Raw genomic sequence first — 17,294 nt, 5'->3', positions numbered from 1 at the left:
AATAAAACATAATAGATGTAATGTCAGTAGATGTGTCAAGATTTAAATGCACCACTTTCACGGTGTAAACGTTCCCTTACTTCCTGTCAGCCTAGAGAGAGACAATACCAAGCCTAAGCAGGACCGTGCCAAATCGACAACATATTTTTTGTAAATATTTCACAAAATCGTACAAAATGAACAACAAATTTGATGCGTAAGTATAAAATGGGGTTGTGTGTTTTCACGAATACACAATCGGCGTGGATTGCAGTGGTTTTTGAGGGAGTTGAGCGTATTTTTCACCTGGTAGATCTCGTATTTTCTCGGGCATTTGACGCCAGGATCAAAACATTTCATTCGATGTACCAAGACTAGAGTGCACCAAGATAAAGCGTGTAACTTTTGAATCAGAAAAAGGCTGTCTTTACAAATAGGTCCTATATAGGGTGCTACATGGATAATAATACTTTGAAAGCTAGGTACTATATTGTCTTGCCCTGTCTATATTGCACCGGATTATAAAAAGAAACTCCTTCAACTTCGAACGTGGCTCATGCAGTAGATATTTTGATCCACGTCATGCCAGTGATTAAGTCCAAGATTTTGTTCAGATATTTGGGTCAAAAATTTTTCAAAGACCTCCCTTTCCCAGCTGTATGGTATTTGTATTCAAAAGTAAAATACGGACTGTTTGTGCCACTAAAGCTGATCTAAACTTAAAGACAAACGTTAAATGTTAGTCAACTTTGAGTGTGATTTTATTGAATAGTAATGTAGCGATTTGGGGTGAGTGCAGAAAAATCACCAGCCAGGCCAGGAATCGAACCCGGGACCCCTCGCTTACAGGGCGAGTGCTCTTACCTACTGAGCTACCCGGCCGGTTCTACCTGCCCCTGGCACTACACTCCTCCCCCCCAAATGCCGAAAGACGCGAGCCCTATCTCGCAACACCGCTGCCACCATTGTAGCGATTTGGGGTGAGTGCAGAAAAATCACCAGCCAGGCCAGGAATCGAACCCGGGACCCCTCGCTTACAGGGCGAGTGCTCTTACCTACTGAGCTACCCGGCCGGTTCTACCTGCCCCTGGCACTACAGTAATTACAAATAGTGGGCTATAAAAGTTGTATGTTATGTCTGTGCTAAAAATAGAAAGAAGTGGCTTATGTTTACGAATGGTCAATAGTTTTAAAATATTTACTGGTATTAGTGTATAAAGTTAAAAGTTCAAGTGTTTGGACTACAGTACACTTATCCTGAACTGAAATGGAGGAATTCATATTTTGTCTTCAAGGTTATGCAGTTTTCTTTTTCATGGAGCTGACTCCTGATCCACAAAGCCAACTCTCCTCACCCCCTCACCCTCCTTTCCAATATGTATGTACTGTATACAATGGCTTGCTAGACCCTCCCCTTTAACACCCTATTAAACTTCCCTATTTCCAAAGCATACATGTATATTTAGCTAGGATACATAGACGTTACATTTACTCTTACATGTCTTGCACAAGCTTTATAAGGTAGGCCTTACACTCATATTTTTAATTTTATTTTCTCCTTAGGCTCAAAAATGAAGAAGACAGTGGAGAAGATGAAAATGGAGAACAGAAAAACAAAGAGTCAAGGGTATTTCTGACTTGGACATCTACTCCATTAAATTATAGTTATATATAAGTGTTCAATTTAAACTTTATTTAGAGTCTATCTGTCTTGCAGGATGTCAGTTAGTATTGGTCTCTTTTTTTTTTTTTTTTTTTTTTTTTTTTTTTTTTTTTTTTTAAGAAATTTTAGCCATGTCTCAACTGACACCAAATTAGTGCTCGGAAGTTTCATTGCTTGATGTTGATAATTTTATATTTATATTTTGGAAGTTGTTCTGGTATAGAGCTTTATGTGCCCTTTTCATTTAAATATATTTTTATATATTAATTTTACATACTAGTACTGTCATTTATATGCATATTAAAATGTTTTGCTTGATTTTAAAAAATGTTACAAATATAATATTTTCCAGCCTGTGTTTTCACTATGAAAAGGTGAATACCAGGCAAAGTGTAGTTGTTGTAAGTTCTTTCAGTATATCCTAGGCTTCATTAAATGTTTTCATTTAATATCTGACTGTCTCCTTCCAGCCTGTGGTAAAACCAGGAAAAGGTGAACATCCACTCCAGTTCAACTATTGTTTTTGGTTCTCACGACGCACACCAGGAAAACAGACATCTTCTTCCAGCTATGACCAGAATTTGAAAAATATAGGAACTTTTGCATCTGTGAGTATATACTAGTAGGCCTTTTTGTATTGATTATTGGGTCTTAAGTCAGAGAAGAATTTCATCAGCTGTGTCATGTTATAAAAATTAAGTAATTTTTCTTTTGGAGGTAAAATTTGGAGGGAAAAACTATTTCCATATTAACCTGTCACTGAAGAAATATTACGGTACTTCATTCTTGGATCTGAAGTGTTGTGTTTAGAGAAGAGGACAGTTTTATACCCAGTCTTTGATATAAGAGAACCACTGAAACAGAGAGCTCCCATACTTGGCACAGCTCCCAAGTGCAGCGTGTACCTAGAGCCTGTGCATCACATGATTTGCTTGTATCACTACCTGAATATCAGTCTCAGGGACCATAACCAGACCCTATCATACTAACTGAATCGATCTACCTCTGAGGGGATTCTCGCTAAATTGTAATCAAGTTCAGCAGCTTAGATGTCTACCTACTGAAGCTGCTAGTATGTAATTAATTATCATTTAACAGCTTCAGTGGGCGTGCCAGACATCTAAGCCACTTATGCTATAAGCAATTTAGCGAGAAACCCCTCGTAGATGGACCAATCTTGTTAGATTTTAATTTAATTTCATTATAGGTGGAACAGTTTTTTGCCAACTACAGTCACATTGCCAGACCTGGTGACTTGTCAGGACACAGTGACTATCATCTGTTTAAAGAAGGAGTCAGACCAATGTGGGAGGTAAGGACACAGTGACTACCATCTGTTTAAAGAAGGAGTCAGACCAATGTGGGAGGTAAGGACACAGTGACTACCATCTGTTTAAAGAAGGAGTCAGACCAATGTGGGAGGTAAGGACACAGTGACTACCATCTGTTTAAAGAAGGAGTCAGACCCATGTGGGAGGTAAGGACACAGTGACTACCATCTGTTTAAGGAGGGAGTCAGACCCATGTGGGAGGTAAGGACACAGTGACTATCATCTGTTTAAGGAGGGAGTCAGACCCATGTGGGAGGTAAGGACACAGTGACTATCATCTGTTTAAGGAGGGAGTCAGACCCTTGTGGGAGGTAAGGAAAATGAGTGGAGACCTCCAGAAATATATCTACATACTAGTCCCTGTGCAGACAGAATATTAAAGATGGTGTATAGAAAAATAGGTAAGGAAAACATTGTAGGATACGAAAAAGAAAGAAACACAGAATAGGAAAGAAGAAAAAGGGAGGAACGAAGACAAAAATTGGAATTGAAAAAGCATATAACAGAAAATCATATACACTATAAATAAAGATTTATTATATTATGTTTCAAAAGGAACATTTGTTATAATGTAATTTAAATTTTCTTTTCAGGATGATGCAAATAAAAATGGCGGCAAGTGGATTGTTCGTCTTAAGAAGGGGTTAGCGTCGAGGTGCTGGGAGAACCTTGTATTTGCTATGATAGGAGAACAGTTTATGGTGGGAGAGGAAATATGTGGAGCTGTTATCTCAATAAGATATCAGGTAATATACTAGGACTAGGTCAGGGGTTTCTACAGGTGCTGGGAGAACCTGGTATTTGCTATGATAGGTGAACAGTTTATGGTGGGAGAGGAAATATGTGGAGCTGCGATCTCAATAAGATATCAGGTAATATACTAGGACTAGGTCAGGGGGTTTCTACAGGATTTGGCGTACAGGGAGTCCTAAATGTGAATATGTAATTTGGTCAGTGAGTTACAGGGAGTCCAACCCAAGCAAGGCCAACCAACCAGACATTGTTTATTCACCATGTGTTGTTTAATCTTGAAAATAAAAAAGTTGTCAGCTTGTGGTATTGTTTATACACTTAATATTCAGGGGCAGATCCAGAGCTATTTGCTGACAGTCTTCCAAATTATCTTTGTTGATTCATCCTCCAATTTTGACCGTTTTCCAACAGGAAAAATTGGATACCTGTCAATGTAAACTTGAAAATCTGACCATATTCCGGAAAACCCAGAAGGCGGCCTAAATCCGCCCCTGATATTGTTAAGCCTTAGAAAGGTAAAAATGTAATTTTGCAGTATTCCCTCCAGCCATTAAATTGATTCTGTTTTTAAGCCATACTTGTTTATTTACAGGAGGATATTTTATCATTGTGGAATAGAACAGCACATGATCAGCAGACGACATCCAGAATTAGGGACACGCTGAAAAGGATACTAAATCTACCGCCAAATACAATAATGGAATATAAGAAACACAGTGAGAGTTTAAGGTGTGTATTTTCATCAACAGTTTTACAAAACAAGTATCCCATTAAAAACATTAAATTTTTTTAATAAAAAAAGAAGGAAACATTCTTTTCCTTAGTAGTTAATGGGAGCTTTTCTCTCTGATGTAAGTTGCTTTTAAAGTTGATATGTTACATGAAGGGTATTTTATAGTAACAGGGTAAAAGTAGCTTTAGGCATTTATTTTACCCAACATAAAATGTGCAATAACCTAGCAGTTATTCAGCATTTGTCTGCTTTATTTCTTTTGAAGTTTTCCTGCCCACCCCATCTCTTTCTTTCTCTCTTTCTCTCTCATTTTAACACATTTCTATTCTTCATCTTACTAGGTATACAGTCATGTAACTTCATCTAGGTATACAATTTTACAATTGGCCAAGAATGCAGTGGAAGCTTCAGCATGGTTTTACCTAAAACTTTTTTAATTTCCTCATTTCAGTGATAATTCCAGTTTCCGAAATACATCGGTTTTTATGAGATGAAAAGAAAAAGTTTGGATTGACAAATGATGGACATGAAAACAACATCAACAAGGTGCATTTGATCTCTGAAGATATAGAGGGTTTCCAAGCAGGTATTAACATTCTTCCCAAGGAACATCGGGCGTCATAGTGGTTCAGTTTATGGTTAACATTGTGCCCATATGTTCATCTCTGATGGTTGTTTTTATTGTGTTGATTCTGGCAAAAATCAGATATTTTATGCTGCAGTTTGACTATGTTGCAATGTAACACAATAGTCAGTCTGGGATTTCTGAACATTATCGCATTGAAAGATAAAGAAAAACATGTTTCATTGTTAATAATATGGTTATTTGTAAACTAGATAATAGTACTGATATAAAAATGTTGAAACTTTTTTACTGCTTCTACAGTCCGGTTAATAGACAGAACTTTCAACAGGCTGTTATACATTGTATTCTTTTTTAAATTTGGTTTGATGCTAACAGATGCTGGTAGTGTGGTGTTAAAGTTTTCACCGGCACTCCTGACCAACGTACTAACAAATGTGGACATGAAATGTTATAAAAGGGAAGAACATCTTTGGAGTGTTTAACAGAATTCAAAATGAAGGAAACTTTACTAAGGTTCAGGTCACCTTTATACAATTGACCAATGGGAAAACTGGACATCTATCAGGATCTGAACTTGCCTCTATTTTGATACACAACAGGTTGTTTTGTAAGCAGCAGACTCTGTTGATGCGTCATTGTGTTGGTCGTCAGAGCATTACTGACTTTTGCAGACAACAGACTTTTTTGTTCTTATGAAATGAATCAATAAAGCAACATGTTATTAAGTTTTAATTTTTGTTACGCCGTTTTTGTTAATGCTTTGGTATATGATGTTATCAGAAAGACTGATAAGATTATAGGTGCTGAATTAGGCTGGATTAATTTAATTGGAAATTTGCCTCAACTTTCTCAGTGTGGTAAGCTAGCCAAATGAACATCATCCAAAAAAACTGAAATATTCTGCCATTATTTTTGGTCCTGCTCTTTTCTAAATACTGTGGAATCTTGGTTTAAATGTTAGACTGACAGACTTTGGTGGTTGGGGGAGGGTGCTGGTGGTGGTGTGTGTGTGTGTGTGTGTGTGGGGGGCTTTGGATGATTCCCATTGTTGTCCAACAAGCTGTAGGTGGGATATACCAAATTGAGTGCCTCTCAACTTGACTGAAAGTGTGCCTTTGGGCTTAAACTGTCCCTGATTTAAGACGTTTCACTAGGTATATCAGTCATTTATTATAACCATCACCAGCATTGGATATTTGACCAAACAGACTCATTATAGAACCAATCGGATTGATTTCATAAGTATCCTAAAATTGCTGTTATACAGTCTTCTTTAAGCCCTCTTTACAATGGATGGTGTCCTTTCTGCATCCTGTAGTACGGCTCTGATTGAGAATCAAAAAATATACTTTACGTGCTGACAACTGGTTGAACATTGAGCATCCATTCTGCATCCAAATCAATGCTTGTGCGCACTTTCTATGATCACAGCGATGCCAGTTTCATGGTCGCTCAAAGGACACAGAAAGGACGCCATCCAGTGTAAAGGGGTTTTTACTAGAACAGACACAGTTATATTGTGCCTATATAGTTTCAGTGTGAACGTGTCTACGTACATTATGGCCCTCCTGATTGTGACATTGTTATCTTCACTAACTTATCAATCCATGATTAGTAACATGTGTATAATACTGATCACCCTTTATATAACATGTTGCTGAATGTACCCTAAACCACAAAACAAATGTCAAACCGACTGTAAAGTTTTAATATCAGACCCAAAATGTATCCACCTGTATTTTTAAATTAAAATTTTCTTGCCTTCATATTGCCCTTGAAAGAAATTGTAGTAAAGTTAAAATGAAAATAAGAAAACAATCATTAGAAAAAAGCATTGCTTGTGTGCAATATTAATATAAAGGGTTGAAGAAACTAAGACTGTTGAGATATATTCCATTTTACTGCCAAGGTGAGTAAAAGGGATAAAAACTCTTCATTTTGGTGGTAAAAGTGCCGTAACACCAATTTTCCTGGGGTAAATGACTGAGTTTCCATACTTACAAATGGTTCATGAATTCTTTCTCACATTCAAAGTTAGTCAGTTGGATTGTTTTTTGGTAAAAATCTCTTAAGAGAGTCAAGAAATTTCTCATCCCCATTTTGCCCAAAATCCAGTCTTACTTCAACTTGTGTGAACATGCCTGGACAATTTTACAGCTGATTTATTTGAAGTAATGTAAAGCTTTTATCAGGTCAGCTATCAGTATCTATTAACTCAGTAGTAACTTTTTATCACGTTGACCATTAAAACTGAGGAATGTTTTGAATCTCATTTCTAATGGACATTGGTCACAGTGGTTAAGTGAATGAAAAGTTAAGATTTATGAAATATATTATGTATATGAGTAACTGTTCACTTTGGATGGTTTGATAAGGAATTGTTCACCAACAGTTCCTGACATGGAGGAGGACTGGGACAGTGAGTTGTCAGAGGCCTACACATGTACTACAAGTAAGGACTTTTTCTGCTACTTTCTTGCTCTAAACAGCAGTAGATCATGTACTCCACATAATCAAATGGATAATGGTGTCATAATGTTTTACTGGAGTGGCAAAAATGTATTTTGTAAACAATATTTATATATATATATATTTTCATTTTATTTATTTTATGAATATGATAATTGTTATTATCTTGATTTTTTCTTTTCTTTTCTGCCCCATCCCCCATTATATTGCTGTATCTTCCCAGCGGGCAAATCAAAATTGAATCAATGTTGAATCAACGTTGATGGTCAACGTTGAAACTATGTTGATATGACGTTGACTATGAAAGTTGACTCAACGTTGAACCATCAAGGTTGAATCAACCTTGACATATCAATGTTAAATCAACGTTGACGGTCAACGTTGAAACTATGTTGATATGACGTTGACTATGAAAGTTGACTCAACGTTGAACCATCAAGGTTGAATCAACCTTGAGGTATCAATGTTGAATCAATGTTGACGGTCAATGTTGAAACTATGTTGATATGACGTTGACTATGAAAGTTGACTCAACGTTGAACCATCAAGGTTGAATCAACCTTGAGGTATCAATGTTGAATCAACGTTGACGGTCAACGTTGAAACTATGTTGATATGACGTTGACTATGAAAGTTGACTCAACGTTGAACCATCAAGGTTGAATTAACCTTGAGGTATCAATGTTGAATCAACGTTGACGGTCAACGTTGAAACTATGTTGATATGACGTTGACTATGAAAGTTGACTCAACGTTGAACCATCAAGGTTGAATCAACCTTGAGGTATCAATGTTGAATCAACGTTGACGGTCAACGTTGAAACTATGTTGATATGACGTTGACTATGAAAGTTGACTCAACGTTGAACCATCAAGGTTGAATCAACCTTGAGGTATCAATGTTGAATCAACGTTGACGGTCAATGTTGAAACTATGTTGATATGACGTTGACTATGAAAGTTGACTCAACGTTGAACCATCAAGGTTGAATCAACCTTGAGGTATCAATGTTGAATCAACGTTGACGGTCAATGTTGAAACTATGTTGATATGACGTTGACTATGAAAGTTGACTCAACGTTGAACCATTAAGGTTGAATCAACCTTGAACCATCAAGGTTAAAACAACCTTGAGGTATCAATGTTGAATCAATGTTGAAATTAAGTTGAATTTGAAAATTGAATTAACGTTGATATATCAATTAGGCTATCAGGATATTTGATTGAAATTTGCCTGATGGCTGAAGGTGTTCTCCAAGATATCAAGCATTTCTTGAAATAAAAAGACTCAGATCTGAAAAATGAGGGGGGGGAAATTAGGAAAATTACCTACAAAAAAAGGTAATTTCGGAAGAAAAGGAAAGGGGGGGGTCCAGACCCCGGGACCGGCCCCTGTATCCACCTATGGGTCGTCAGATTCTTTTTAAACTTTCCAGTTTGATGCTCAGTGTTACGGACCAAAACAGCCCGAACATAAAAAAAACACAAACAACAACTAACTTAACTATGAATATAATATATGACAAACAATGAACATACACTACATAAACTAACTACATGTAATACTATCATGTTGCATAAACTTTAACATTTGTCAAATACAGTTCAATTCTGACAGATTCGTAGACAGTTAAGTTTTGAAGACGCAATGTCACAGTTTTACGAGTCCTTTTCTGTTAAACGTTCCTCCTGATAGTGTGGAGTTTTGAAGACGAAATGTCACCGTTTTCCATGTCCTTATCTGTTGAACGATCCTCCTGATAGTGTGGCCTCACAAAGTACTGTTAATAAAGTACAGTTTTTGTACTGTAAAAGTGTTACACACTGTCCACACTCACGTGTTGCATCAGTTCATGTTATCCGGAGTCTCGCACTTAATAACAGTCCCGCACTTCATTTACATTATACAAGTATGCAGGCACATACGGTAATTACTCATAAAAATTAAACAACAAATTAGCTTTACTAAAATAATTATAACGTCACATCAGGTAGTTAAGATAATTTTAAGAATACAAAAACAAAGGGTCACCAGTCTAATTTTTTTCTCACAGCTAACTTAAATTTCCAGAAAAACAGGCATTTTTGGCTTTTTCAAGCTTTTTCTTCAACCTTGAGTAAAATTTTGTCAATATGCCATAAAGTAAGGCTGGTGACCCTATGTTTTTTTTCTTTTTCTTAAGGATAACCTGTGGAAAGTTTAAAAAAACTGACGACCGCTTTTTTCACAAAATTAATTTTAATGAAAAAGGGGTAAAACAAGCGTTTTATGAGGGGTAATTACCCCTATGCATATCTCTCTAGTGAGATAATCATTTAAAACTATTATCAAGGTTATGATTAAGGTTATAAAGTTAAGGTTGGCCCAATGTTGAGATCCAGTTGATATGTCAACATTGACAAAGGGTTTACAAACACAGGTTGATTCAATGTTGAAATCCTGTTGATCTATCAACATTGAAAACTGATTGACAAAGAAAGGTAAAATCAATGTTGAGACCCTGTTGATCTATCAACATTGACAATTGGTTGACAAGAAAAGGTTGATTCAATGTTGAAATCCTGTTGATCTATCAACATTGAAAATTGATTGACAAAGAAAGGTTAAATCAATGTTGAGACCCTGCTGATTTATCAACATTGACAATTGGTTGACAAGAAAAGGTTGATTCAATGTTGAGATCTTGTTGATCTATCAATATTGATGGCTCAACATCATCTCAACCTATCCTCAATGTTGAATCAACGTTGAGTGCCCGCTGGGTTCTGTCACTGCAATTAAGTCATTGGGGAAAGTAATTTAATAGATTTGATCTGTTGATATATTCAATTTATTTCACAATCAGGTTCAGAAAACGATATTAAAGAGCGAGAAATGTCACTGGTAGGAGAGATGGGATCAGACACACCCACAAACTCCAACAGAACCCCCCGCTGTGATGAGCGGAGAGATTCTATCCAATCAAATGAGTTTTCCCTTGGCAGCAGTGCCACCTACAGTTCATATGACATGGAGGATGATGATGGGATAGTTGTCCACCAGTCAAAGGGAATAGTGGCAGTAATAGGGGGAATGTTGGTGCACTTGGTGGTTGGTGCAGTGTTTTTGTTTGGTGAGACATTTAATTCCATCCTCGGCCAAAAATTTTAACTATATTCTGCGGGCTTGGTTTTGTCTGTTTGTTTGATAGAACATTTCAGAAAAAAAGTTAATGGATGAGTGAAACTTTCAGAAATGGGCTTTTCTAGAATTGATTTAATTTTGGTAATGATATATTAATTTATCAGTTGATTTGATTAATTATGAGACTTGGGCTGCCTTGGCAGAGGTTCTACTCTGAGTGATCAAGAGAGGGGGAGTCTCGATAGTCCAAAGGTTTTTTGGTCCAAAAAATTGTAGCATTTTCATCAGTTTTTTAATCAAGGGTTTTTGAACCGAAGGTTCTATAGTGGACATTCAGACCAATAAACCTTCGGAATATTAAACCTTCGGACTATTGCTATGGCCCCCTGAAGATGGTATTTTGTGACCTGCTTTAAAGGACGGAAAGTTATCTTTATACATTGCCTAATGTAATGATAGACTGGCTTTTTTATCCTGGAAATGATAATATTACTGATAAAAGTAAATTTTGTCAATCAGCAATCAGTCAAGTTTTAAAATAATGAGAGTTTGTTTAAGTTATACTTTTACTTTTCTGACATAATAATTGGCACAGTAATGGCAATCACAGTATTTTTTTTTAATTTCGGTGATGTTTTCAAATTTGCATTAAGTTCTGTGGTTTTTGAGTTTTCTTTTCACAGCTTCTTTCTTTTTCTTTCTCTCTTTATTTAGGAAATGTTACAACCTACATGACCTCATATATGAGAAGCTTAAACAAAATATGCCTTGAATCAGGAGAAGATTTTGATGATTTTGACTGTTTCACCTACGAGAAAGCCTCGTGGATATATGGCCTCCAGTGGGTCAGCATGGGTGTCGCCATGTTTATAGGTGCAAAGCTGGAGTACAGGTTTGGACCAAGAATAACAACTTTTCTCGGGGGTTTCTTGTTATGGTGAGTAAATTTACTGGCATCTTTTTTTTCTTTAAATCCCCATTCAATGAAACTGTACAATTTCTTTATTTATTATCTTTTTTGCATGTTAGCATACTACATTGAATGAATTGAGGTTATTTATATAGCCAATATCAATTGTTCATGTGAATATTCTTGATTCTTTTAAATTTCTTATTTAAAAATTTCAGTTTCATTCCTTAATTGCCACTGTGCCCATCTGCAAATAAAATGTAATAATATCAGAGGAAGAGCTAGGGTGCAGTTGCTTTTGTATGAAAAAAGAAGTTAATAAATTAAAACAAATGTTGTTAAAACAAATATAGGTTCCTTGTACTAATGCATTAATTAAAGTATTTCAGGTCATGAGTTATATATTTCCAGTCTAGGAGTGTCCATGTCCTACTTCACTATCCAAGATGTTGACCACGGGTACCTGTACACTTTGCTGTCATTTGGTTTGGTGTATGGGTTTGGCATTGGTATCTGTTATCTGCCTCCTATAGTCTGTGCTATGAAAGTAAGTATGATATATGTGTATGGGTTTGGTATTGGTATCTGTTATCTGCCTCCTATAGTCTGTGCTATGAAAGTAAGTATGATATATGTGTATGGGTTTGGTATTGGTATCTGTTATCTGCCTCCTATAGTCTGTGCTATGAAAGTAAGTATGATATATGTGTATGGGTTTGGCATTGGTATCTGTTATCTGCCTCCTATAGTCTGTGCTATGAAAGTATGATATATGTGTATGGGTTTGGCATTGGTATCTGTTATCTGCCTCCTATAGTCTGTGCTATGAAAGTAAGTATGATATATGTGTATGGGTTTGGCATTGGTATCTGTTATCTGCCTCCTATAGTCTGTGCTATGAAAGTAAGTGTGAAATATCAGGTGCAGGGGACAGGGCACAATAGACATTTGCCCTTCCCTTAAAGTCTGAGGTACCCCGTTCTTACCCCCCCTCCCCCCCCCCAAAAAAAAAAAAAAAAGAAAAAAAATACCACCACCACTACTATTACTACTACTATTTCATATTTGATTTACAAAGCAAGTAAAAGATACAATTATTTTATCCTTCCATGCACCCATGGCAAAATTCTTGTTCTTCCAGTGTGTAAGACAAAATTGGTCACTTTTGTGTTCTTGGAATTATTTGATTTTAAGTTTACCTTTCTTGTTTTACTTTCTTGTTTTTTGTTTTTTGTTTTTAAGAGTTAACTTCTAGTGGTTATACATAGATATTCTAGATATTTCTGAATCAGTTATTGATATTTTAGGCAGTGTGTATTCTAAAATGTTCTCATTCTACAGACCAGCCATTTTGAAATATATCATTCTTCAGGATAAGTGATATATATACCAGTACATGCTTATAATTTCTTGCAATTTAAAATGTTTTTTTTTTTCAGTGGTTTCCAGGCAGGAAGAGCACCGTGATAGTTTTTATCATTGTCGCCACTGGTTTGGGGAAATCTGTCTTCCAAAGTTTATTGACTGTGTATGCAAACCCAAACAACATCGCTCCGGTGGCTATTAGAGACTCTGATGATCCTGTTGGATATCCAGACAAGTAGGTTGAGATAAGTATGATCCTGGTACATATCCAGATAGGTAGGTTCACATAAGAATGATCCTGCTGGATATCCAGAGTGGTAGGTTCAAATATGGATAATCTTAATGGATATCAATTGGATATCAGTGTAAGCAAGTGAAGATAGATGTTAAATGTTTTGATTTACAGGTAAATTAGGAAGATCTGTTTCTTTACCCATGCCCATACAGGTCCAGAATATTGGATGATTTGAAGAGGCATTGCAATGTCATACCTATAGATAGAAAACATGTTTATTCTCTTAAAAACATCTTTTTTTACCACCATCAACATATTGCTCTCCGTTTCAGATATTTTGTGGATGACAAGGTGTTAGAAAGAGTTCCGAGTATCTTCCAGTGTCTTGGCATCACCTACGCTATTCTGTTGACTTTTGGTACTTTTCTATTGTTCAGTAGAGAAGACAATGCAATACAGGTAGGTACTGCTTGATATCATTATTATAGTAGTTAATGTGTTCTTTATTATGATTTTAAATAGACCCATTTGACTGCATGGTCTCTTATCTCAACTTTCTGCATTTAACATCATTACTGAACTTCTTATTTCTATGGCCACATTTAGAATAGGGGACTAACTAATCCAAGTGTCAAATATGGCTGACCCACTGGAATACTTCCCCATTGGAAATCTATTCAGTATCTATTAGCGGGTTAGATGGCAAGCTTTGTAGTGGGTTGCCATATTTGACCCTTGGACTAGTTAGTCCCCTATTCTGAATGGGGCCTATATTTACTTCTTATGCCAAGGAGGTTATGATTTTGCCTTTGTTTGCTAGGTAAAACCCTAACTCAAGCAGTTATAGACAGATTTTGTAAAACATGGATAGTTTATAAATGGGCTAACTTAGAATCGGTTTGATCTTAATCAGGATCTGTTAATTCATTAATTTATCAGGGATTAAGCTTCTTTGGTAGAGGTGCAATGCTCTCTGAGTGATTTTCTGCTACTAGTTTATTTATTTATTTATTTATTTATTTATTTATTTATTTATTTATTTATCTTCCAGGAATATTTAGATGTGGCAGCTGTGGTGATATTATCAGGCAATAGTAATTACAAGAAAAGAAGCCCCAGTTGTATGGAGGACAGCCTGATGCCGGGGCACAGGACAGGAAGAATTCTAGCGTAAGGTCCTCTTCACGCCAAGTAGCACGTTTAACTGGTCTAGATCAATTTGAGAGATTGACAACTTTTATGTACTGTCTGCTTGTTGGAATTATTTTTTGATGAAATATTTTAATAGTTATTTTAAATGCTCTAAATACCTCATGGTTGTGGTGAAATAAGTTATCAAAACTGACCATTTCCATTCAAATTATGTAAAACTTGGAATTTTATTCAATTTTTGTCTGTTGAACAGATAATGAAGCAAAGGTGTTGATCTTTCTATATATAATCATTTTATATTACAGAGATGGTTCAAGAATTCCTCTAGAGGAGCCTAACACAAAGCCCCTAGAAGTTCTCAGAAAAAAGGAGTTTTATGTCTTATGGCTGATGTTCATGTGTAACACGCAAGCACTCTTCTTCATTACTAGTATTTTCAAAGTAAGACCAAAAGCAAGTTTTTTTATTACTGGCATATTCAAAGTTTCATTTGCTATCAAATTTACAAGCCCGTAGCCAGCTATTGCAAAAGGGTGTGGACCTTTTTTCATGGAACTTTAGTTTACTTTGAGCAAATTTACCCAGAGTGAACCTTTCCCAGCAAAAAGGGGGGTTCTTTTGAAGCCCCTGAACCCCCCTCCCTCCCCTGGCTTCGGGCCTGCAAAATAAAAATCTAGAACAGTTTTAAAACATATGAATTTCGCAAAGTTTTTTTGGATTGCAGTATATACATATACTTTGATGATTAATGGTAAATTGTGGACATCATCGCCCCTCCCCCCCCCCCAAAAAAAAAAAAAAGCACATTTTCTTCTGTTATATAAAAGTCTAACATGTAAAAGAACTTATTTTCTACAGATATATGGACAGAGTCCAGACTTTGACATGTCTGACCACTTTCTAGCTGCAGTGGGATCCGTGTCGCATGTTTGCTTTGCTGCAGGAAAAGTGGTTCTTGGTTGCATTGCTAGCAAGATTGGGATTAGGGTGGGTAGGAAATCAAGACTATTTGACTTATTTCAAACAGATACATGTCACAAGGAAATTAGGGTTGTGTGTCTGGAATTTTCTACTTTCCTAGCTGCTGTACACATGTTGGTCAGTTCATTTTTTTTTCCAAGACAAAGTTGTATTTAAGTACACTTGAATGCCACTAGTGTTCTGTATTTTCTCAGCTAAGGTGATAATTTATAAAAGTAATAGATACTACTGTAATAATACAATACAATGCCCTTAAATAAAGCTGCAATTTTTATTCATTAAACAGCTAGCATTGAAATAGCCATTTATATACAGTATTTAGTACATAAAACAGTTGATGGAAATTCTTTTCTCAATATACTTTTGGCTTAATTAATTAAAGTGCTGGTGAGTACCTGTAAGTGAATATTTATACTGTAACAAATATGATTTATTATATAATATATAATTTATTATTCTCTTCAGCTGACACTAATCTCCCAAAGTGCCTGCATGGTCTTTCTGCTGTCAACATTTGAGTTGTCCAGATATTTTAACAGTGGCATATTGTTTGCTGTGTGGGACTGTCTCCTCCATGCTGTATATAGTGGCAATTATGTTCTTTACCCGGTGGTCATTGCTAACATGTATGGCTTGAAGTATGCAGCATGTAACTACGGGATGTTATTCACTTCTCAGGTAGGGTTGGTAGAACCAGGAAATCAGTAATTAACAGACTAAATGTGTTTTTTAAAAGCTTAAAAGCTGAGAGGCATGCTCACGTTGGCAAGTCAGCCATGTGATCTGGGCTCCTTGCTGAGGGGTCAAAATTAGTCTCTCAGGTACAAATGTGTTAAAATTCCTGTAGAAATGATTTACTTTTTTTACCATATTTACACAAGTAATGTAGTAAGCAACCTACTTTATTAAATATATTGGAAATTGAAATCACGCAGTTGTTGTTGATGATATTAACTTTCAAACTTCCAATAGACAAGAAGACCACTAAAAGATTTTGTTTGTCAATGTAGTTATATTTATTTATTAAAGAGAATGCTGTTATATTATTAAAGAGGACGTCAGACATAATTTTTTGGTGTAATTTTCCAGGCCATCACTGGAGCCACAGCGGCGCTACTGTCAGCACAGTTATACAAGTGGTCGGGCTATGCCTTCGCCTCCGATATTGTGGCAGGGTTCTCTTGTATAGGTGACTCCTTTAGTCCTTATTTATTTATTTATTTAATAAATACACAAAAGACAATATTGAAACAGTTCACCAAGAGTAAACAGATTGAAATACTCTTTGTGGAAAGCCCTAATAAACAAGAGAAAAAAAAGGTGCAGAGATCAAGAAGAAAGTAAAATCTCAAATTGGAGCATATTAAATCATTAATTTGCTCCTTCCCCTGTTTGTCTTAAATAAATGCATGACTTAAATGTTTAAACTATGCAAATGTTAATTGTTTTTTGTAACGTTTTAAGGTATGATGCTTGCATTTGTCTTTAATGGCAAAACTTGGGATGGAAAGACTGTCTGAGGATGAAAACAAAACGTCTCCGTGACAGGTGTTAGGGGCGAACACTGGCTTAAACGGCAAACGAAATAGTTCACTGGAAATTTTGAACTATGTCACACTTTTTAAAGAAGATTATTCCTGACCACCTACTAACATTGTTACTAAAAGCTGACCTACTAAGACTACACAGAAATGAACTGCGTTATTTCAAGTAAAAATTAAAATGTTCATCGGAGCATTTTGTGTGAGGTATATTATAATTTGTATAAGAAAGTTTCCAGCCCAGCAATACCCCACGTTTGGTCAGCTGCTTCACACTTTCAGATGGAATACTGCTGGACTGGTGACTGGGACTGGACTATGGCACTGTATTATTATTACAGTGTTTGTTTCGCTTTAACCTATGTGAATGAACATCATACTTGTCAGACTATGTCGGACTGTATGAATATCGTGCCTCTAAGGCATATTAAAATATAATAAATCTTCTGAAATAGGTCTTTGGTTGTGTCT

General features: G+C 36.0%; 2 protein-coding genes and 2 non-coding genes across 6 annotated transcripts; 2 read left to right on the top strand and 2 right to left on the bottom strand.

Annotated features, from left to right (window-relative positions):
• Positions 1-46: 46 nt before the first annotated feature.
• On the top strand, positions 47-5,777 carry LOC106154422 (eukaryotic translation initiation factor 4E type 2). 2 transcript variants are annotated; one of them, XM_086996710.1, is made up of 7 exons: positions 47-196; positions 1,543-1,606; positions 2,113-2,250; positions 2,850-2,954; positions 3,567-3,719; positions 4,319-4,455; positions 4,911-5,777. In XM_086996710.1, the coding sequence occupies exons 1-7, from the start codon at positions 177-179 to the stop codon at positions 4,951-4,953; spliced, it is 660 nt and encodes a 219-aa protein (XP_086852836.1). In that variant the 5' UTR covers positions 47-176; the 3' UTR covers positions 4,954-5,777. The 2 variants fall into 2 exon arrangements, with proteins under 2 accessions (XP_086852836.1, XP_086852835.1); XM_086996709.1 differs by lacking the exon at positions 47-196 and adding an exon at positions 280-461.
• Trnat-ugu (transfer RNA threonine (anticodon UGU)) lies at positions 788-861 on the bottom strand. The gene has a single exon. It is a non-coding gene; the product is annotated as a tRNA-Thr (tRNA).
• Trnat-ugu (transfer RNA threonine (anticodon UGU)) lies at positions 979-1,052 on the bottom strand. The gene has a single exon. It is a non-coding gene; the product is annotated as a tRNA-Thr (tRNA).
• Positions 5,778-6,077: 300 nt separating the features above from the next.
• Positions 6,078-17,277, top strand: LOC106154417 (apicoplast pyruvate carrier 1). Of its 2 annotated transcripts, XM_086998087.1 has the most exons (12): positions 6,078-7,497; positions 10,362-10,628; positions 11,354-11,576; positions 11,961-12,096; positions 12,989-13,149; positions 13,482-13,608; positions 14,201-14,319; positions 14,607-14,742; positions 15,160-15,288; positions 15,748-15,960; positions 16,372-16,471; positions 16,747-17,277. In XM_086998087.1, the coding sequence occupies exons 1-12, from the start codon at positions 7,446-7,448 to the stop codon at positions 16,800-16,802; spliced, it is 1,719 nt and encodes a 572-aa protein (XP_086854213.1). In that variant the 5' UTR covers positions 6,078-7,445; the 3' UTR covers positions 16,803-17,277. The 2 variants fall into 2 exon arrangements, with proteins under 2 accessions (XP_086854213.1, XP_086854214.1); XM_086998088.1 differs by lacking the exon at positions 15,160-15,288.
• Positions 17,278-17,294: the final 17 nt, after the last annotated feature.

This window comes from Lingula anatina, chromosome 10 (assembly GCF_051362555.1).
Source record: "Lingula anatina isolate TDL-2025a chromosome 10, LinAna3.0, whole genome shotgun sequence".
In the NCBI taxonomy this organism is placed as follows: Eukaryota; Metazoa; Brachiopoda; class Lingulata; order Lingulida; family Lingulidae; genus Lingula; species Lingula anatina.
Note: the sequence above shows the minus strand (reverse complement) of the source record. Positions and strands in the feature narration are given on the sequence as shown.